General features: G+C 40.6%; 1 protein-coding gene across 1 annotated transcript in view; it reads left to right on the top strand.

The window, feature by feature from the left end:
- The window catches only part of ids (iduronate 2-sulfatase), a 41,384-nt gene extending 21,162 nt beyond the window's left edge, over positions 1-20,222 (top strand). The window contains exons 7-9 of the mRNA XM_059976701.1: positions 10,635-10,761; positions 13,595-13,768; positions 15,066-20,222. Of these exons, the coding sequence (XP_059832684.1) occupies positions 10,635-10,761; positions 13,595-13,768; positions 15,066-15,529 (765 nt within the window). The 3' untranslated portion in view covers positions 15,530-20,222. The remainder of the gene's footprint in view (positions 1-10,634; positions 10,762-13,594; positions 13,769-15,065) is intronic.
- The last annotated feature ends 2,589 nt before the right edge of the window (positions 20,223-22,811 follow it).

Here is a 22,811-nt window from a genome sequence, read left to right as displayed (position 1 = left end):
AACATGTGATAACATTTTAGGTCATATTTGTGCAGAAATAGAGAAAAGTCTAAAGGGTTCACAGACTTTCTAGCACTATTGTAACACTACTGATACAACTTTTGGTCTTAAGCGGAATTAGGCCATTTGTTCCATTGAGTCTGCTTTGCCATTCAATCATGGCTGATTTTTTTATTGTTTCCTTCTCAACTCCATTCTCCTGCCTTCTCTCCATAAACTTTGATGCCCTTACTAATCAAGAAACTATCAATGTCCTACAGCACCACTTAAGTTCTCTAAGCTGGCTTGTTTATTCGACCCATATGACTGAAACTGCTCAGTAAATGAAATGGTTGATTCAACAATAACTAGACAAATATATTAAATGCTGTGGCTTTTCTAATTGTTTAAAGGTAATCACTTGGTAAAAATTCACCATGGTTAAGTAATTCTGTCTGCAAACTTGAGATCATGCAGAATAGCAGAGTGGAAATGGAGGGAAACTGGGCTAAAAGTCCACTGTAATATTTTCTTAAGGAAAATCTAGGCTCCTATAACATTGCTATATGCTCTGCAAGAATAGTCCATTTTCCCCTGATTTTTAGAGAATAGCAGGCATTCATGAACTGACTGTGGAACCCTGCCCCAACTTAATGATGTCCTCAGTCAAGCATCTTCCACAATATGTGAGGAATCTGCAATTTTTTAAAATCAACAGATTTACTTCCATACCTCTTCAGCCGACTTCTTAAAAAGATGGCTACCATGTCAAAATCTACAAGTGCAAGTTGAATACCCCCTACCTGAAAATCCGAAGTTCGAAAACCTGTGTAATCAAGATTTTTTTCAGCACTGACAAATGGAAAATTGCACAATGTGCTCGAAGGTTCCCAGGCGACATGGAGTTCTCTGTGCACCACAGACAGTTAGAAGTGACCTCACAAATGGAATTAACAAAAATTAATGAAAAATAGAAAAAAGACTGCATAAGACAAAAAAAATGAAGATCTCAGTCGTGTTCTGAAAGAGTGGATTTGTAAGCGTTGGAGTGAACATATGCCACTTAACAGTATGCTGATCATGAGACAAGCAAAGATCTATCACAACAAATTGAAAATTGAAGGTAACAGTGAACAAGCAGCAGGCTTGTTGCAGAAATTTAAGGAAAGGCACGGCATTACATTATTAAAGATTTGTGGTGACAGTGTCTGCTGAACACAAAGCAGCAGAGGCAATAGTTGTTGAGGTTGCCAGGATTGTCACTGATGAAAATCTAACACCAGAAGAAGTTTGCAAAGCTGATTGTTTTTATAAACCTTAAAAAATAGAAAAATACTCTAACCTTTTAACCAAACCATGGCATCATAAGTGGAGAGTGAAAGCCTGCCATTGTAGTTGTTTAACAGCTGTTTCAAGGATTCAAGTACATTTATTATCAAAGTATGTATACAAAATACAACTCAGATTCGTCCTCCCGCGGGCAGACACTGAACAAAGAAACACCATGGAACCCATTCAAAGAAAACATCAAACACCCAACATGCGGAGGAAAAAAAACAACAAATTGCACAAGTGACAAAAAGCAAGAGAGCGGCACATAGAATATTGTTACGTACCCCGTAACTGGGTGTCTAACCAGCAGAGAAAGAAGAATCCGTTGGAGTCTGGTGGTACTATATTCAAAAGTGTTTATTAGTAAAATAAGCAAATCAATACCAATAATGCAAATATATAGATAACACACATTAGCAATAATAAACCCAGAAGTATGTGAATAATAATAAGCAATAATAAACAAGCTCTATCGATGTCTAGGGGATAATGAATTGTCATATAGAAGTATAAAGTTCAGTTCAGTTCCTACATGCTGAGGTAGATATTGGTTGTTATGTTGTAATCGTTGGGGAGAGAGAGAGCGAGCGAGAAGTAACAGCTACAGTCAGGCAAACCTTCCTTTGCGTTCTTGATCTGTCGTATCGTTGTGGCTATTCAGTTATGACCCCTCTGTCCATCAGCTAGACCGTTCTTCTGTGGTGGACTCATCACTCTGGCATGAGTGGACACACACACAAGTCCCCACTGGCCCTGCTATAACACTGTGAGTTTAACTGACCGGTCTCCTGGTCCGGTCTCCGATGCCCCACACCTTCCCGTGGGTTCCAACACTCAATCAGTGTCCACGAGTGTGTCTCCTGGTGTGTCTGAAGGGTGTCTCTCCAGATCTCACTTTTATCCCTACTCACGGGGTCTCGGCTATCAATCAATTTTGAATGGCTGTGTCCATCAAACCAGCCCACTCCGGCTGTCCACTGAGGAATGTTAATGAACAGAATGGTACAAGATAAATAACCCTCTCAGAAGTCAAAATATGGTAAATCAACAAGACTTTCTCCCCTCTCTTATTTGTAGCAGATGTTCCAGCATGTTTTCTTTTTCCATGTCTCTCTCTCATGAGCAGCATAGCAACAATAATGGTTTGTGATTCTCCTGGGGGGGGGGGGGGGGGAACATGGGCAACTCTGCACCCTTCTGCCCATCAGAGCTGTTCATCCTTCATAACAATATCAAACATCACATCAGTCGTATTCAGTTCCATTCAGTTCTTTGCCACACCACAAGCCAATGCAGGCCACGGGGCCCTTCTTCGCCAAATTGCCCCAGTCCGCATCAATCACCCCAATCAAGCCGCTCGAGAACAGCAAAAAAGCGAGTAACCAGAATCCAGGAACACTGGCAACATGAATCTCAGAGTCTCCCTAAAACGATCAATCCTGGCAACATCGATCCCAAGACTTCCCACCGGCAGCAGTTAGCGACAGGGTGAGGAAGACCAGTCCAACACGGGTAGGCGGCGCCGAACACCTGCCTGTCCTCTGCCCTCATCCTCATCGACACCAACCTTGCTCGACGCCTCAGTTGGAGAGAAGCAACGGAGCTGATCATGGGCTCAATCCCTCAATCGGAGAGAAGGAGAGGAGTCGATCATGGGCTCAATCCCTCAATCGGAGAGAAGGAGAGGAGTCGATCATGGGCTCAATCCCTCAATCGGAGAGAAGGAGAGGAGTCGATCATGGGCTCAATCCCTCAATCGGAGAGAAGGAGAGGAGTCGATCATGGGCTCAATCCCTCAATCGGAGAGAAGGAGAGGAGTCGATCATGGGCTCAATCCCTCAATCGGAGAGAAGGAGAGGAGTCGATCATGGGCTCAATCCCTCAATCGGAGAGAAGGAGAGGAGTCGATCATGGGCTCAATCCCTCAATCGGAGAGAAGGAGAGGAGTCGATCATGGGCTCAATCCCTCAATCGGAGAGAAGGAGAGGAGTCGATCATGGGCTCAATCCCTCAATCGGAGAGAAGGAGAGGAGTCGATCATGGGCTCAATCCCTCAATCGGAGAGAAGGAGAGGAGTCGATCATGGGCTCAATCCCTCAATCGGAGAGAAGGAGAGGAGTCGATCATGGGCTCAATCCCTCAATCGGAGAGAAGGAGAGGAGTCGATCATGGGCTCAATCCCTCAATCGGAGAGAAGGAGAGGAGTCGATCATGGGCTCAATCCCTCAATCGGAGAGAAGGAGAGGAGTCGATCATGGGCTCAATCCCTCAATCGGAGAGAAGGAGAGGAGTCGATCATGGGCTCAATCCCTCAATCGGAGAGAAGGAGAGGAGTCGATCATGGGCTCAATTCCTCAATCGGAGAGAAAGAGAGGAGTCGATCATGGGCTGGTGGTCTTTTTCAGGCTGCCAGGCTTCCATGTTGCACACTCTGCTCCAAATCTTACCGAATTCACTCAGAGATGGCAAAGCACTGGATCGCTCTATCGGTCCAAAAAGACACTAGCAAAGTGTAAATTACAGATTCCACACTCTCACAGCTTAGTAGAATCATATTTAACAGTAGTAGTAGTAAAAGAAGTAATTTTGTGAATCATCAGCAGGATGTTGCTGTTGGTCATGTTCATTGGCATTTTAGAGGTATTCTGATGGCTGTATGCTGCTTTTGTTGTCCTGCACACATTATATTTTCATTAGTGGTATGCTATAGTGTTTGCTGCTCTATCCATGTGTTTGATGAACAAGTGTAAGATAAAGACTACTTACCAGAAGCATAGACATTCAGCCAGAAGTGATGGTGATCCCAAGGTATCTCATTATACATTCCAAAATCTGAAAAAAAAATACAAGTCTGAAACACTTGCGGCACCAAATATTTCAGATAAGAGGTATCAACTTCTATTTCTGATTAAGAACTATAAGATTGTAACAAAAGAGTAAACTGCTCTCTCAACCCTGTCCCTACCACACTTTTTAAGGACTCTTTTAATAGTGTTTTCAATTCTGTTAGGAAAATTATAAACACATTCCTTGAAGCTAGAGTATTTCCAGATGCCTTCAAAACTGTGGCCGTCAAACCCCTACTTTAAAAAGCCAAACCTTGATAGTGACATACTAGCTAAATACAGGCCCATATCAAATCTTCCTTTCCTGGGCAAGATTCTTCAGAAGGTCATTTTCAACCAACTCAACAACTTTCTGAATGAGAACATTACGCTAGAAAAGTTTCAATCCCAGAGGTGGCCCTTGCCGCAGTTGTCAGTGACCTTTGGTTCCGCACTGATGCCGACAGGGTCTTGGTTCTGGTTCAAGCGTTCATTTTGTTAAAGAGTGTATGCGGAATAAAGCTGAGATTCGTCTTCTCCAGATACCCATGAAATGCAGGAAAATGATGGAAATCATTGAAACAACACCACCCCCCCCACGACAAAGTAGAAGAAACAAAACTAGCGAATCCCAAACCCCCAGCCTCTCCCTCGCACAAAACCCAACAGATCTCCCGCCTGGAAAACAGCAGCAGGAATCTCAATCCCACATAACAAATACAGTGACAATAACATCAAACCCCCAACCCTTTCTCTGACACAAAGAGCTAACAGCTCGCCCACACAGAAAAACGTCAACAAGAACGTCAGACCCCAAATCCCCAACCCCTCCCTCGCACAAAAGCTAACATACTGCCCAGCCGCCGATTGGCAACAAGAAAGAAAACACAGAAAACTGAAGGAGACCGTATAAATAATTCTTCAAGATCTAAGTCCAGCGTTCCCCTCGATTGCTTTGAGAACTGGGTTGGCTTTTCTGGTGGTGCCCTTAATTGATTTCATTCATACAGCTTGGAGAATTTTTTTTGTCTGTCTTAGAGACCAGTTTTCTAAGAGATACAATACATCTTATGGTGTTTCTCAGGAAATCTTTCTTGGTCCCTTACCCTTTGTACGTGCTCCCCTTAGGAGACATCGTTAGAGATTTCTAGTTATGCAGATAACACACAGCGTATACCTCGGATGGGGTTGATGATGATAACACCCCATCTTAAATCTGAAAGAATTTGGAGGGACATTCTGAATAACAAGGCAGAAATGTCTGAACATTTTTAACTGCCTACCACCCAGGAGCCTCCACAGCAACACATCATCCTCTACAACTTCCACCATCTCCAAAGGGATTATACCATTAAGCATAACTTTACCAACCCCCCCCCCCCCACCTTCCGCAGGGATTGCTCCATCTGTGATTCCCTTGTCCAGTCTTCCCATGCCACTAATCTCCCTCCCGGCATTTATCCTGCAAGCAGCCGAAGTGCTACAGCTGCCCATTCACCTCCTCCCTCTCCTCCATTCAGGGCTGCAAACGGTTCCTCCAGGTGAACAACACTTCACCTGCGAGTCTGCCGGGCTCGTCTATTTTGTCCGGTGTTCCCGATGATGCCTCCACAACACTAGTGAGACCTGTCGTAAATTGAGGGACTGCTTTGTTGAGGGTCGCTCCATCCGCTAGAAGCGGTATTTCCCAATCGCCAAACATTCTACTTCTGATCCTTATTCCGACATGTTGGTCCATGGTCTCCTCTTGTGCCAAAATGAGACCATCCTTGGGGTGGAGGAACAGCACCTTGTATTCCATCTGGGTATCCTCTAACCTGATGGGATGAATATCGATTTCTCCTTCCAGTAATTTTTTCCCTCTCCCTTTCCTCTTTTTTTATTTGCCATTCTGGTCTCTGGCCTCTTCCCACTTGCCTATCACCTCCTCCTTCCCTTTCTCCTATGGTCTACTCTCCTCTCACCAGATTCCTTCCTCTCCAGCCCTTTTATCTTTCCACCCACCTATCACCTTCTAGCTATCCTACTTCTCCTCCCCCACCTTTTTACTCTGGCGTCTCTCCCCCTTCCTTTGCAGTCTGAAAAAGAGTCTCCACTGAAATGTTAACACAAAGTACACTGCCGATGCTGTGGTCAAATCAACACATACAAACAAGCTGGAGGAACTCAGCAGGTCGGGTAGTGTCCATTGAAATGAGCAGTCAACATTTCGGGCCGAGACCCTTCGTCAGGACTGAAGAAGGAGGGGGCAGGGGCCCCATAAAATGGTGGGGGGAGGGTGGAAAACCAATCAGAGGAAAGATCAAGAGGTGGGGGAGTGGAAGCAGGGAGGGGATAGGCAGGAGAGGTGAAGAAGAAATCTAAGGGGAAAGCACTATGGGTAGTAGAAGAAGGCAGAATCATGAGAGAGGTGATAGGCAGCTGGAAGAGGAGGCAGAGTGAAAGTGGGATGGGGGAAGGGAGAGGGAGGGAATTACCAGAAATTGGAGAATTCGATGTTCAATGTTCTTTCCTCTGATTGGTTTTCCATCCTCCCCCCACTTTCTTTATAGGGCCCCTGCCTCCTCCTTCTTCAGTCCTGACGAAGGGTCTCGACCCGAAACGTTGACTGCTCCTTTCAACAGATGCTGCCCGACCTGCTGAGTTCATCCAGTTTGTTTGTACATGTTCAGCTGAAATGTTGGTGTTTAGTTCTCTCCCTAGACATTGTCTGACTTGCTTAGTTCCTCCAGCATTTTGTGTGTGTTACTTTAGTTTTAAAATTCTCATTTTGGAGAAAAATAGTTCCACAATTTGTTGTTAGAGATGGATAAACAGAAAATGCTGGAAGCACTTAAAAGTTCAGGCAGCATCTGTGGAAAGATAGGTACTTAATGTTTCAGTTCAAATAACCTTTATCAGGGCTGGGAGAGAGAGGATAGGTTGATTTTAAGTTGAAATTGGGTGAGGAAAGGGTAGAAAATATCTTTAACGAGTTGAGCCCAGCATTGTCCTGAGGATGTGCTGTAATCAAGATCATCTAGTTGGTAAGTTGATGGGAGCCTTTAGAAAGGGCGAACATGAACAAAGGAACAGAAAAGCCTTGGGTGGGATTCACCTTCCCTTTCAGGGTTTTGAAGGAAGTGTTCCTTTAGTAATTCCCTGGTCTGCTCTTCTGTTGTCTACCCACTGCTCCCACTCCACAGATACATTACAGCAGCAAATGCAATACCTTTTTATTGCTTCCTCGTCACCATCCAGGAAGCCCAAAAAATCAGGTGAAGCAGTGATTCTCTTGCACATCTTCCAGTCCAGTGAACTGCATTCATGTGGTCTCCTTCTGCATTGGAGAAACCAAACATTGATCCTGAGCTTCCCAGTACCGTCCTGCCACACTAATTCACCTTTCCACCTTGCTCTGACTTGTCTGTCTTTGTTGTTATAACGAAGCCCGACATAATCATGCATTATGCAATGGTGGAGCAGACTCGATGGCCTAATTCTGCTCCTGTGTCGAGAATAATAACGAGAATCTTTTTCGACTTCTGGTATGGCTACAGTGAACAGCTGGATGAGCAACAATTTCTGAAAACTAAGTGAAGATAAAGCTGAAATCCTTTTGATAGGTCCCAAATCCAAAAGAGATAAACTTCTTGTTAAACTTGGGAACCTAGCTCCCCTTGTAAAATCAGAAGGTACTAACCAGGGTGTTACCCTTCATTCATATTTGATTTTTAAATCCCACATAAAGAAAGTGACCAGAGCAGCATTTCTACATGAGAAATATTGCCAAGATGCATCCCTTTCTGTCAGATAATGATGTTGAAAAACGAATTCACACCTTTTTATGGGGTTTAAAGGCCAGCGAATCCTGTGAGTGTGGCGAAAGGGTGCAGAACATTGAACACGTTCTGCGCAACTGCCCACTCTCACCTGATTTAGCTGACACTGACCTGCCTGCCCAGCATCAACCAAACAACACCAGAGTGGCTGGCTGTCTGGTGTGACAAGCTACGATGATGATGATTGAATAGATGAGATTACCCCCAATGCACTTTCTTATTGGCCTTTCAAAGCAATCTATTGACTAACCAACTCATTCAGAACTAGACTTCTAACTAACAACAGGTTAAGGAACATATCACTCCCGTGCTAGCTACTCTGCATTGGCTTCCTGTATCTGTTTAGAATTTGATTTTAAAGATCTCTTACTTGCTTTTAAAGCTCTCAGTGGTCTGGGACCAAAGTGCAACACAGAGTCTCTTTTGTTTTATAACCCTACTGGAGCTCTCAGGTCCTCCTCCAGTCTCTTAAATTTAAGCTATTTCCCATGAAAGATAATTGGCAGGTCAGCTTTTTTGAACTGTGGAACTCAGTACCTAAAACTGCAAGAGATGCAGACTCATTTGACACTTTCAAATGCCAGCTTGAAACCCATTTACTTAAGCTTGCTTTTAACTAACCTCTCCTTGTCTTTTATTTTCATGTTAATTTTTATGTTTCTTATTTTTATTTTCATGTTTATACATTTATCCTATTGTAAAGCACTTTGAACTACATCATCTGTATGAAAAGTACTCTATAATCTTATGATTAAATATACCCAATGACTTGCTCACCACAGCTGTATGTGGCAGTGATCTCCACTCATTACCTTCAAACTTGTGACATAATTCCGTCCCTTCACCTTTGCCTCCCTATCAGCCCCCTCACCTGATCCAACTGACATCCTCCACTCCTTCACCTACCTTTTGATACCAGCTACCTCGCCTCTTTGCAGTCTACACGAAATGTTGGCTGTAAATTTTCCTCCACTGATGCTATCTGATCTGCTCATTTCCTCTCTAGCTTCTAGAACGTCATCTTACATTTGTCTGAGCTTGGTTCTTTCTGGAGTCAGTAAATAGAGGAAAACAAACCTCTTAATGTCAAATGTTTATAAAAACACTTGCTTCCTTTGCTTTTATAACATTGCTCAAATGTTTGGGAAAAATCTGACAGGAGAGGTGACTCACCACCTTGTGTGGTGGGCAATTCAAGATTTTGTCCCCGTGACCACACATCAGTGGTGGAGGGGGGTGGGGGGGGTGGTGAGGCTATAAGTCCATGTCATTTGAGTCAGAGAGCACTACAGCACAGAAACAGGCCCTGTGGCCCATCCAGTCTCAAACTATTAATATCACTAATCTTACCAAGCTGCACCTGGATATAGCCTTCCATACCTGTCCCATCCATGTACCTATCCAAATGTTGAAATCAAAATTGCATCCACCACTTTGCTGGCAGCTTGTTCCACATTCTCACCATTTTGAGTGAAGAAGCTGCCCTCCATGTTGCCCATAGACATTTCAGCTTGCATCCTTAACCCATGACCTCTAGTGCTAGTCCCACCCAACCACAGTGGGAAAAGCCTGCTTGCATTTACCTTCTCTGTGCTGTGTTGTATGACGTAGGTCATTGTCGTCTTTCCACGATCACGATTGTTCTTGACAAATTTTTCCACAGAAGCAATTTACCATTACCATCTTCTGGGCAGCGTCTTTACAAGATGAGTGACCCCAGTCAGTATCAATACTCTTCAGAGATTGTCTTCCTGGAATCAGTGGTCGCATAGCCAGGACTCGAGATATGCATCAGCTGCTCATACGACCATCTGCTGCCAATGCTTCATGAGACCCTGATCGGTTTGGTGCGGATGGGGGTGTGGTGGGTGACTAAGCAGGTGCTACACCTTGCCCAAGGGTGACCTGCGGGCTAGCAGAGGGAGTGAGTGCCTTGCACCTCCTTTGGTAGAGACGTATCTCCACCCTGCCACCCTTTACCCTATCTATACCCCTAATAATTTTGTTTACCTCTATCAAATCTCTCTTCAATATTCTACTTTCTAGGGAATAAACTCCTAACCTATTGAGCCTTTCCCTATAAGTCAGATCCTCAAGTTTTGGCAACATTCTTCTAAATATTCTTTGCACTCATTCAATCTTATTAATACCTTTCCTGTAGGCAGGTGATCAGAACTGCACACAATACTGCAAATTAGGCCTGACCAATGTCTTGTATGTTGTAAGTTTAACATAACATCCCATCTCAGTACTTCAATTTATGAAGGCAACTGTGCCAAAAGCTACGTTTACAACCTCATCTACCTGTAATACCACTTTTCATAAGACATAGGAGCTGAATTAGGTCATTTGGCCCATCATATCTGCTCCGCCATTTTGTCATGGCTGATCCATGTCACTCTCAACCCCATTCTCCTTGTAAAGAATAATGGATCTACACTCGCAGATCTTTCTGTTCTGTATTCCCCAATGCCCTGCTACTCATTGCGTAAGACCTGGTTTGTCCTCCCAAAGTGCGACACCTCACACTTGTCTGCATTAAATTCCAACTGCTATTTTTCAGCCCATTTTCCCAGGCGGTCCAGATCCCACTGGAAGTTTTGATATCCTTCCTTGCTGTCCTCCAGTCTGGGCATCATTCACAAGTTTACCCCAGTGTGCCCTTCGTATTTCGTAGGTGCTGATCCGCCAGAGTTACTTTGCTGCAGTCTCTTATGTGGACAGTGAAGTGGGCCGACTGTTGAATGCATTGGAGGAAGAAGGGCTGGCCAAAAATACAATCATCGTGTTCACGTCTGACCATGGTGAGGAGCTACTGGGTCTACTCAGCCAGTTGTATGTTTGGTGATATTGCATACAGGTTAAATATTTTCATTAGACATTGATGAGGCCTAACCGGATTTGGAGCATCATATGTAGTTCTAGTCACCTGCCAACATGGAAGATGTTAAAACGATTAAGAGTGACTAACTACCAAGTATCAAATTTAAGATTATCAAAGCTTGTTGCAGGATCCAGACCAGCTGGAAAAATGGGCTGAAAAATGGCAGATGGAATTGAATGCAGAGAAGTGTGAGGTGTTGCCAAGTGGGGGGACCAATCTGGGTGGGTCTCACACAGTGAGCAGCAGGGCACTGCGGAGTGAAGTAGAACAGTGTGACCTGGGAATACTGATCCATAATTCATTGAAAGTGCCTTCACAAGTAGATAGGATTGTAAAGAAAGATTTTGGCGTATTCGCCTGCATAAGTCAATGTATTGAGTACAGGAGTTGGCATGTCATGTTGATTTGGGATTTTATGGTTATATAAGACTTTTGTTAGGCTTAATTTGGAATATTGTGTGCAGTTTCTTTCACCTAGCTACAGGAAAGGTGTAAATAAGGTTGAAAGGGTGCAGAGAAAATTCACAAGGATATTGACTAGACTTGAGGATGTGAGTTATAGGGAAAGGTTGATTAGATTAAGACTTTATTCCCCAGATCATGGAAGAATGAGGGGAGATTTGATAGAGATGTATAAAATTGTGGTTTACAGACAGGGAAATGCAAGCTTTTTCCACTGAGGTTGGGTGAGACTCCAGCTAAAGTTCATGGGTTAAGGGTGAAGGATGAAAGGTTCAAGGGAAATATGAGGGGAATTTCTTCACTCAGAAGGTGGTGAGTATGTGGAACGACCTACCTGCGGAAGTGATCGATTTCAATATTTAAGAGAAATTTGGCACAGATACGTGGATGGGAGGGGTATGGAGGATGACGGTCTGGCTGCAGGTCAGTGGGACTAGGCAGGTTAATGGTTTGCTGCAGACTAGATGGCAGAAGGGCTTGTTTCTGTGCTGTGGTGTTCTGTGACGGTAATACGGAGAAAACTTTCAAGGGTGTTGCCGGAACTTGAGGATCTGAGTGATAGGGAAAGGTTAAATTGGTTTTGACTTTATTCCCTGGAGATAAGAAAATGAAGGGAGATTTGATAGACATAAAATTATCAGGAGCGCAGACAGGGTAAGTGCAAATTTCCTGGAGAGTCTTGAACTTGGCATATAACATGGAAGGATTTTGCTTTAACAACATCCAGTATATAAAAGAAGTGAAAACAAGTCTTTGTAAACTTCACTATGAGATTGGATAGTGACATAATTAATTGAAGTTTTGTTGCAACACAATCTAAATATCTGAGTTTACTTAAATTGCCTCCAGCATTAAGACGTGGGAAAGAATGTGATATCAGGTACAATACTGGAGATTAGAAAAATGGGGACTTGTGTTCATATTGTGTTTCAGTAATACCCTTCAGGCTTGAATGCTTGTCAGACTAAGGAGGTACCTAGACAGAGAGCCTGGTTATCTCATCGGTAATGTCACAAGAATCTGATTGAGATGGGATGTAGGGGAACATCTGGCATGTGAAATTGATGAGTGTGTCTGACCCAGGGGTTCCCAATCTCTTTTATGCTATGAAACCCCTATCGTTAACCGAGGGGTCAGTGGAAATCAGGTTAGGAACTGTGATTTCCAGAAATTGTATGAGACTGCTCAGGGAGGATAGAATGAATGTGAATGGAATTCCTCAGGGGCATTAGAGGGCTTAGGCAAAGGAAAGCAAATCAAGCAGAGAAATTTGGAAAACAACTTGGAAGAACTTCCTCAGAATTATATGTTTGTTAACTTGCCAAGGGTTACTTAGCCACTTAGCACAGTTTGTCATCTTTTGCAAGTTGGATGTTTGTCGGTCTTTCTGAATCTCTGGGAAGATGGTGACATTCTTGGCTGCAGCGGCCTGTCCCATCCAACCAAAGGTGTAATTGTTCATTCTTTTGTCCTTTTTTATGATCACAAGACTCTGCTGAATATTAATATTAAGTACTGCAGGTCCACCCCATTGATAACAGTGGAGCTGGACTTATTGCACAAGTTGTTGTGTTGTCTCCTGGACTTACTAAGTATGGTTGTGCCAAGGGAGTGCATATTCCAACAAATGGTACCAGTCTTGGATGTTTTTCAGGTGATTGTAAGACCCTGTAGGACATTGGTAATATAGAGTACTGCATGTCCAGTTTACTGGTTCATTGGCGAGGCCGGCGAGGGAGCCTTAGTTGTTGTGCAGTCACCTGGGCCAGGCATGAGGGCCTCATGCCGTAGAGTCACCTGTTGCAGCCATCCAGAAAAGAAGATGCCGAGGAGGTGTGGGAGAGAGCAGAGGCCTCTGGGTGTGCAGGAATCTTCGCAGATGGGAGTTGGCTGCTCTCCAGCATTCACTCGGTGGAAGATCAAGCTGGACCAGGATAACACCAATCTACATGCCCTGCTACTCTGGGATTTGAGCTATCTCATTTTTTTATGTGATTGCATTTTTTTTCTGTTGTCATAACTATATGTGCTGTGTGCTGCTGATGGTGTAGTTTGCACCCTGATCCCAGAGAAACGGTTTCATTTGGTTGAAAACGGTTAATTGAATGATAATTAAACCTGATCTATAGTTTTTCATAAATTCTGTTTTTTCCCTGTGAATGCCTGCAAAAATGCATCTCAATGTATTATACAATGACATGTACATACTTCGATAATTTACTTTGCAATGCTCACTACTCAAGACCTATAAGTTCTAGAATTCTTTCTGATATTTTTCTCGTCTCCATTAGGTTGGTCACTGGGTGAGCATGGCGAATGGGCCAAGTACAGCAATTTTGATGTGGCAACTCGCGTCCCTTTGATGCTTTACGTCCCGGGGCTGACTGCAACTTTACCTCTACCGAAGCGAAGGATATTTCCCTTTATCAGTCCTCTTACCAGTAAAGTGAGGAAGCTGCCAAGAGGTAGGTACCACACACTCAATGCTGGAAGAACTCAGCAGGCCAGGCAGAATCTATGGACAAGAATGAACAGTCTTTTTGGTTCGAGACTCTTTTCCAGTAAATACACCCGATGTCTTGGCCTCCGCGGCTCCCTGTGGCAACAAACTCCACAGATTCACCACCCTCTGGCTAAAGAAATTCCCCTTCTTCTCTGTTTTAAAAGGACGCCACTTTATTCTGAGGCTGTGTCCTCTGATCTTAGACTCCCCCATCATAGGAAACATCCTCTCCACATCCACTCGATTGAGGCCTTTCAGTATTTGGTAGGTTTCAATGAGGTCTCTCCTCGTACTTCTGAATTCCAGTGAGTAGGGAGACAGAGCCATCAAATGCTTCTCATATGACATGCCTTTCAGTCCCAGAATCATTTCTGTGAGCCTACTTGGAGCTCTGTCCAATGTCGGCACATCCTTCCTTGGATAAGCAGCCCAAAACTGCTCACGCTACTCCAAGTGACGCCTCAACATTACATCATTGCTTTTATATTCTAGACTTCTCAAAATGAATGCTAACATCACATTTGCCTTCCTCACCATTAACTGAACCTGTAAATTAACCTCAGGGAATCCTGCACAACGACTCCTGAGTCCCTTTGTGTCTCAATTTTTTGTATTTTCTCTCCATTTAGAAAATAGTCTACCCTTTCATTTCTTCTACCAAAAGAGCATGACCTTGCACTTCCCAACACTATCCCATTTGCCATTTCTTTGCCCATTCTCTTTCTGTAGCCTCTCTACTTCTTCAAAACTACATGGCCTTTTGCCTATGTTCCTATCGTTCACAAACTTGGCCACAAAGCCATCAATTCTGTCATCCAAGTCAGTGACGTATAACGTAAAAAGCGGTCTCAACACAGACTGCTGTAGAACACTACTAGTCACTGGTAGCCAACCTGTAAAGGCTCCCTATGTTCTCACTGTTTGCCTCCTGCCAGTCAGCCACTGCTCTGTACTTGGATAATAAATTTACATTGAACTTTGAGAAGGAGGGGCTGGGTTTTATTGTAGCGGTATACCACCTCAGAGTGCCACCTGAATGGCAGCAGTGTTATTGGTGTGTATGAGTGCAATAGAATGGTACGGAAAGCTTTGACTATGAATGAAAGGAATGAAAAGGCATTGAACGGTTTATTCTTGTAAATAATTTTTATTATGAATAAAGTTCCTTTTCCTTTAAGAAAAGGACTTTCTGCATGTAGAGGCATTTTGTTTTCCCCTTTTTTAATGTGAGTAACTGAAGTGTTTGAACTGTGTTGCAGTCTCAATGGTGGAAACCAATGTGGAGTTGGTTGACCTTTTCCCAACGCTCTGTGAACTCCTCGGGTTACCTGTACCACCTGCGTGTCCCTCATCTTCCTTTCACGTGGACTTCTGCACCGAAGGATGGGGTCTGGCCAGTCGTTTAAACGCTGAGGCCACTGGAAGCAACGGAGAATCATTTGCCTTCACCCAATATCCCCGGCCAGCAGACAAACCCCAGCTGAACTCCGACCTCCCTCTGCTGAAGGACATTCGAATCATGGGATACTCCATCCGCTCTCTTGACTACAGGTACACCCTGTGGGTCAGCTATAACCCCTCCACTTTCAGAGCCAATCTCAGTGATGTTCATGCTGGAGAGCTCTATTTTTATAAAACTGACCCGGGACAAGACCACAACCTGTACAACGATGTAAAATTTGCTGATGTGGTCCGCAAATTTTCAGCCTTAATTAAAACCTGAGGGTCGCTGCTACTGCTTGAGCCCATCCCTCCCTGCAAGGGCATGGGCTACTAACAGAATTTCACCAAAGTTCTCTGTCCTGGGCCTATAGAAAGTTCATCGGCCATGTGGCTTGTGCTTTCAGCTATGACTTTATATGTCTTCTAGGCAAGGATCCTTTCACTCCCAGGGCCGAGGCCTTTGCGGCTTCTGTGTTGGCTTTTCTGCAGTTCTGGGATTTTATGGGATGGGGTTTTACAGCCCATGACCAACCCTCCTCCTTCTGCAGCCGGGCTTGGGAATGTTATGATTAAATTTGGCATTTTTTTTATTCCGATAGGTGCTTTGGATTCCACTTATATTTCAAAGATGTATTGGCTGGTAGGTTAATTGGTCACATAGGTGTAATTAGTGACATGAGCTTGTTGGGCAGCAAAGTCTTTTGTTGTATCTCTATATAAAAAAATTACAACAGGCTCATCAAGTGATGAGGATGAATAGCAGAAGTTTAAACACTGAATCGCTGAGAACCTTCCTTCCAACAGGCTTTGCAGAAAATAGAAAGGAGATGTTCTTTGGTCGGGCAGCTGTTGGCCATTCTGAGAAGAACTACTTCCAGGTCAAAGTGCTGCTGTGAGTTTTATTGGACATCAGGTTTCAGTGAGGAGGATGAGCAGCATTAAGAGAGGGTTAGATTTTTGTCATCCTCCTGTCAGTTAGTTTATTAACAACAACCAATGGAATGTTTGCACAGGAAAAGCTCTCCCCATGTTTGAGAAAACCTACACAGAGCACTGCCACAAGAAAGCAGCATCTAACATCAAAGACTCTCACCGTCTAGGCGATACTTTCTTCTCACTGCTGCCATCTGGAAGAAGGTACAGGATCTCTGGTCCCACAGCACCAGGTTCAGGAACAGTTATTGCTCCTCAACCATTAGGCTCTTGAACCAGAGGGGATAACTTCACTCAACTCACCACTGAACTGTTCCTGCAACCGATGGACTCATTGAACATGAGAGATCTACAGCACATTACAGGCTCTTCAGCCCACAATGTTGTGCCGCCCATATAACCTTTTCTAGAAACTGTTTAGAATTGCCCTACCGCATAGCCCTCTATTTTTCTAAGCTCCTTGTACCTATCTAAGAGACTCTTAAAAGACCCTATTGTATCCACTTCCACCACCGTCACTGGCAGTGCATTCCACACATTCTCCACTCTCTGTGGAAAAACTAACCCCTGACATCCCCTCTGTATCTACGTCGTAGCACCTTAAAACTGTGCCCTCTCGTGTTAGCCATTTCAGCCCTGGGAAAAAGCCTCTAGCCAACCACATGAACAATGTCTCTCATTATCCTGTACACTTCTATCAGGTCACCTCTCATCCTCCTTCACTCCGAGGAGAAAAGGCCGAGTTCACTCAACCCATTCTTGTCAGGTACGCCCTCCAATCCAAGCAGCATCCTTTTAAAAAAAAATTATTACATTTTTAGAGATTTACATAGGAAATGAAAATATTAGAATAATGAAAGAAAAAATTATATTGACCCTCCCCCTCCCCTTAACCCTCCCCCCCTTAAACCCTTATCTAAAGAGAGAAAAAAAAGAAAGAAAAGAGAGAAAGATTGCCTGAATATCTAAGGATCCCCACATGCTCCATGGAGTTCAAAATAATTTTAATTTTTATTTTTCCCAATTACTTTGTAATTTTATCTTCAAAGGACCTATATATTTAGTTCTATCTTTTGTAGATATGGGTGCCAAATTTTCAAAAATATATCATATTCATTTCTTAGATTATAAGTAATTTTTTTAAGTGGAATACAGCTATTTATTTCATTATTCCAACGATCCATAGTTAAATATAAGTCAGATTTCCAAGTAACTGCGATAACTTTTTTGGCTACTGCCAATGCAATTTTTATAAATTTTTTCTGATACTTATTCAATTTAAGTTTCAGTATTGTCCCTTCAATGTCTCCTAATAAAAATAATATTGGTCTATGTGGGAGTTGTATTCCAGTAATTTGTTCCGATAAAAGTCTTAGATTTATCCAATGTGGTTGAATTTTAAAACAAGACCAAGTAGAATGTAAAAAAGTACCAATTTCTTGATTACATCGAAAACATTGGTCAGACATATTTGAATTTAATCTATTTATATTTCTATAATATTTCTATTTCATTAGGTTTTGGCATTAACATTGTTTGACCCAGCTTATATCGTAAATAGGCCTTTAATTGAAAATAACAGAAAAGGATGTTATTTGATATTTTATAATTGTTTTTTAATTGATCAGATGACATCAATATACCTCCTTCAAAACAATCACCTATGTATTTAATCCCCTTTTGAAACCAATTATGTAAAAGTTTATCCATTGTAAAAGGAATAAGCCTATTTTGAATTAAAGTTCTTCTTGCTAATAAAGATTTCTTTATCTCATTGTCCATATTTACCTTATTCCATAAATCAATCAAATGCCTTAGTATAAGAGATTCTTTCTTTTCCGTATCCATTTGGATTCCCATTTATATATAAAATCTTCTGGTATGTTTTCTCCTATCTTATCTAATTCTATTCTAATCCATGCCGGTTTTTCTTCATCAAAAAAAGTGGCAATAAATATAAGTTGATTTGCTTTATAATAATTCTTAAAATTTGGAAGTTGTAACCCTCCTAAATCAAATTTACATGTCAATTTTTCCATTGATATTCTTGACATCCTTCCTTTCCAAAGAAATTTCCTCACATATTTATTCAATTCTTGAAAGAACTTCTGAGGCAATTGTATTGGTAAAGTTTGGAATAAATATTGCAATCTAGGAAATATTTTCATTTTTACAGCATTAACTCTACCTATTGATGTTATTGGTAACATCATCCATTTATCAAGATCTTCTTTTATTTTTTTTAATAATGGCAAATAGTTTTGTTTATATAAATTTTTTACATCATTATCGACACTTATACCTAAATATTTTATCCCATTTATTGGCCATTTATTGGCCATCGAAATTGAGTTACTAATCGACATTGATTATAATCTCCGTTGGTACGGGGTAAAATTTCACTTTTATCCCAATTTACTTTATACCCTGATATTTTCCCATATTCTTACAATCTAAAAGATAATTTCTGCAGCGATTGCAATGGGTTTGTTAAATAAATCAAAACATCATCAGCAAATAAATTAATCTTATATTCTTCTTGGTTAACTCTAAAGTCCACAATATCTGAATCTGTTCTAATTATTTCCGCTAATGGTTCTATCGCCAATACAAATAAAGCAGGTGATAATGGGCAGCCTTGTCTAGTTGACCTTGTTAAACGAAATGGTGTTGAAATCTGACCATTTGTAACTACTTTAGCTTGAGGATTAATATTTAAGGTCTTAATCCATTTTATAAAAGATTTTCCTAACATATTTTTCCAATACCTTAAATAAAAAATCCCATTCCAAACTATCAAATGCTTCTTCTGCATCCAAGGCAACTGCCACATTCATTTCCTCTCTTTTTTGTGCCAAATGAATTATGCTAAGTAATCGAGTTATATTATCCGTTGATTGTCTATTTTTAATAAAGCCTGTTTGATCCCTATGTATGAATTTTGGTAAATATTTAGATATTCTATTAGATAAAATTTTTGTTATTATTTTATAATCTGTATTCAACAAAGAAATAGGCCTATATGATGTTGGTTTTAAAGGATCTGTATCTTTTTTTGGCAATACAGTTATGATCACTGTTGAAAAAGATTGTGGGAGTTTGTGCATTCTTTCCACTTGATATATTAATTCCATAAAAGGAGGAATTAGTAAATCTTTAAATTTTTTATAAAATTCAAGCGGAAAACAGTCTTCTCCTGGGGATTTATTACTCTGAAGTGATCCTAAAGCTTCTTCAACCTCTTTTAATGTAAAGGGCATATCTAATCCTTTCTGTTCTTCCAAATTTAATTTTGGAAGAGTTATTTGTGATAAAAATTTATCTATCTCAGCAATCTTATTTTGTGATTCTGATTGATATAATTCAGTATAAATTTTTTTTAAAGTTTCATTAATTTCTAAAGATTTATAAGTAAAATCTTATTTGCACTTGTTCTAATTGCATTTATTGTTTTAGAAGCCTGTTCTGTTTTCAACTGCCAAGCAAGAATCTTGTGTGATCTTTCACCTAATTCATAATGTTTAGTTCTCATAATTACTTTTTCTGTTCGATATGTCTGGAGTGTATTGTAATTTTTTATTAACAAGTTGTCTTTGTTTTTCTTCTGTTGTATATCTTTGAGATTCTTTTTCTAACTTTGTAATATTTTTCTAATTTTCTAATTGATCTATTTCTGCCATGTATTCCTTCTTAATTTTAAATGTATAACTTATGATCTGACCCCTCAAGTATGCTTTCATCACTTCGCATAATACAAATTTATCCTCAACTGAGTGTGAATTTGTATCCCAAAAAAATTGAATGTTTTTTCATAAAATCACAAAAATCTTGACGTTTTAATAAAATTGAATTATATCTCCATCTATAGATCGATTCCTCCTTATCCATCATTATCATTGTCATTATCAAGGGGGAATGATCTGACAATATTCTTGTTTTATATTCCACACTTTTCGCTCTACCCTGAATATTTTTGATAATAAAAAAGATCAATCCTTGAATAAGTTTTATGTCTATTTGAATAAAATGAATAATCTCTTTCTCTTGGATTAATTTTTCTCCATATATCAATCAAGTTTAAATCTTACATTAATGATAAAGTTAACTTTATTACTTTTGATTTTGTAACAACTTTAGTTGACCTATCTAAAACTGGGTCTAAACAAAAATTAAAGTCTCCACCTATTAATATTTTATCATGTGCATCAGCCAAGTAAAAAAAAAAACTTCGTATGAATTTTGCATCATTTTCATTTGGTGCATAAATGTTCATAAGAGTCCATAATTCTGAAAAAAATCTCCCCACAGAGTCAATTACTACATTTTGTATTTTAATTGGTAAGGTTTTATTAACCAAAATTGCGACTCCCCTTGATTTTGAATTAAATGAGGCTGCAATAATATTTCCAACCCAATCTCTCTTTAATTTCTTATGTTTTATTTCTGTTAAATGTGTTTCTTGTAGAAAAGCTATATTTCCTTTAATTTTCTTAAAATATGTTAAAACTCTTTTTCTTTTCACAGGTCCATTAAGTCCATTGACATTAAAACTTAAAAAATTAAGTAAATTAATCATTCATAATACCTTGGGAAATCTCTTTAAAATTCTCCATGTTGCTATGTGTCTCTCCCCAATCAAACAGGCAAAAATAGAAGAAAAATAGAAGAAGGGTAACTATATGTAAGAAAAAATATCAAAATACCCCCCCACTAATGCTGTGAATAAAAAGAAACACAACATTACCCCCCCCCCCATTTTACGGGTCATGGCAATCGCCATGATTGTACACGTGAAACTCGCAGCCATCGATCAGGAGCTCCTCCAGCTCCCCCGCAAAAAAAATAAAGAAAATATATGTGAAGAAAAAAAAAGTTAATGTCTCTACTCCCAGTTAATATTCCTCAATTATTTTCTGTTTTCTTATTCCTTATAAATGTCCGTCAAGTCCAACCTTATCTCAATCTTCATCTTTAGTCCATTTCATTTCTATAATTCTTTACTCCATCTCCCGAGTATCAGATAGTTCTTGTACAAATTTCTCTGCTTTCTGATGGTCAATGGAAAATCTTCTTTCTTTGTTATCCAGGAAAATGATCAATTTTTCTGGGTAACTCAATAGAAATTTATAGCCCTTGTCCCATAAGGATTTTTTCACTGGATTAAGTTCCTTCTGCCTTCAAAAGATCGTAGCTTATGTCTGGATAAAAAAAAACCTCCTTTTCCTTCTATTATTAATGGCCCATTTCTCTTTCTGGCACCCTGAGTAGCTGCCTTCAAGATCTTTTCTTTATCTTGGTATCTTAAGCATTTTATCAAAATTGATTTTGGATTTTGATCTTGTTGAGGTTTTGATCTTAAAGCTCTGTGGGCTCTTTCAATTTCAATTACTTGACTTCCCTCTCCCATTTCCAAAGTTTTCGGAATCCATTCTTGGAAGAATTTTATTGGATCATCTCCCTCTATACCTTCTCTAAGACCAACAATTTTAATATTATTTCGTCTGCTAAAATTTTCAAGCACATCTATTTTTTCCAACATCTGTTTTCATTCTGTTGTCCAGGCAAGATTATCATCTTCTATCTTATCTGTTCTTTCAGTGTTTTCTCCCATTTTTTCTTCCATCTTTTTGACTTTCTTATCCGTCTTTTTTTGTTTTTCCACCACATTAGCGAGCGTAACCTGTATCTTTCTAATATCTATTCTTATAGCTTTTAATTCGTGCTTCATGTATATCAGGACTTCTTTTATGTCTCCTTTAATCTCCTCCTGTTCTTCTTCTTCTTCGTCTATTTCTTCATCTGTGTTTTCCAGAGAATCTGATTCTGCTTCCTGTTCACTTTCAATTTCACCTCTAGTTGTAGTTGGGACTTATAGTTTTATTTGTACCTGTTCATGCGCACTTGTTTCTTTGCGCTTGCATTGTTCTTGCAGTTTCTTCTTAGAGACCGTTGATATTGCCGCAACTTCCTGTCCTGCATCATCAGAAGTGTCATGTACTTCGCCGGGAGGAGATCTAACTTGAGTACGAGGCTTTGCCGAGACGTTTGGGCCTTTTTCCCCGCCGACTCACACAGTCTTCAAAGTAGTAGCTTTCTTCTGTTTCAGTTTAGGAGCCATATCTAAAAGTAATCCTGAGTTGCTTATAAGTAGTTTCTAGTAGGTATTTATTAACTCTTCTTCTCATAAACTTTCAGTACTTTTTACGAGGGAGCTGGATTCCCAACGTCTAGATCCTACATCATCACGTGACCCCCCCCCCAAGCAACATCCTTATAAAACTCCTCTGCACTCTTTCTATAGTATCCACATCCTTCCTGTAGTGAGGTGATGAGAACTGAAATCAGTACTCCAATTGGGGGCTAACCAGGGTCCTATATAGCTGTGTCATTTTCAAGGACTCTTCATCTCATGTTCTTGATATTATTTATTACTTTATTTTTATTATTATTTTATGCGCTTTTTCTGTATTTGCACAGTTTGTTGTCTTTTGCACCTTGGTTCTTTGCCTGGTTTGTAGTTCTTCATTGATCCTATTGTATTTATTTGTATCTACTGTGAATGCCTGCAAGAAAATAAATCTCAGGGTAGTATATGGTGGCATTATGCACACTTTATTATACACACAATT

This window comes from Hypanus sabinus, chromosome 8 (genome assembly GCF_030144855.1).
Source record: "Hypanus sabinus isolate sHypSab1 chromosome 8, sHypSab1.hap1, whole genome shotgun sequence".
Taxonomy (NCBI): Eukaryota; Metazoa; Chordata; class Chondrichthyes; order Myliobatiformes; family Dasyatidae; genus Hypanus; species Hypanus sabinus.
Note: the sequence above shows the minus strand (reverse complement) of the source record. Positions and strands in the feature narration are given on the sequence as shown.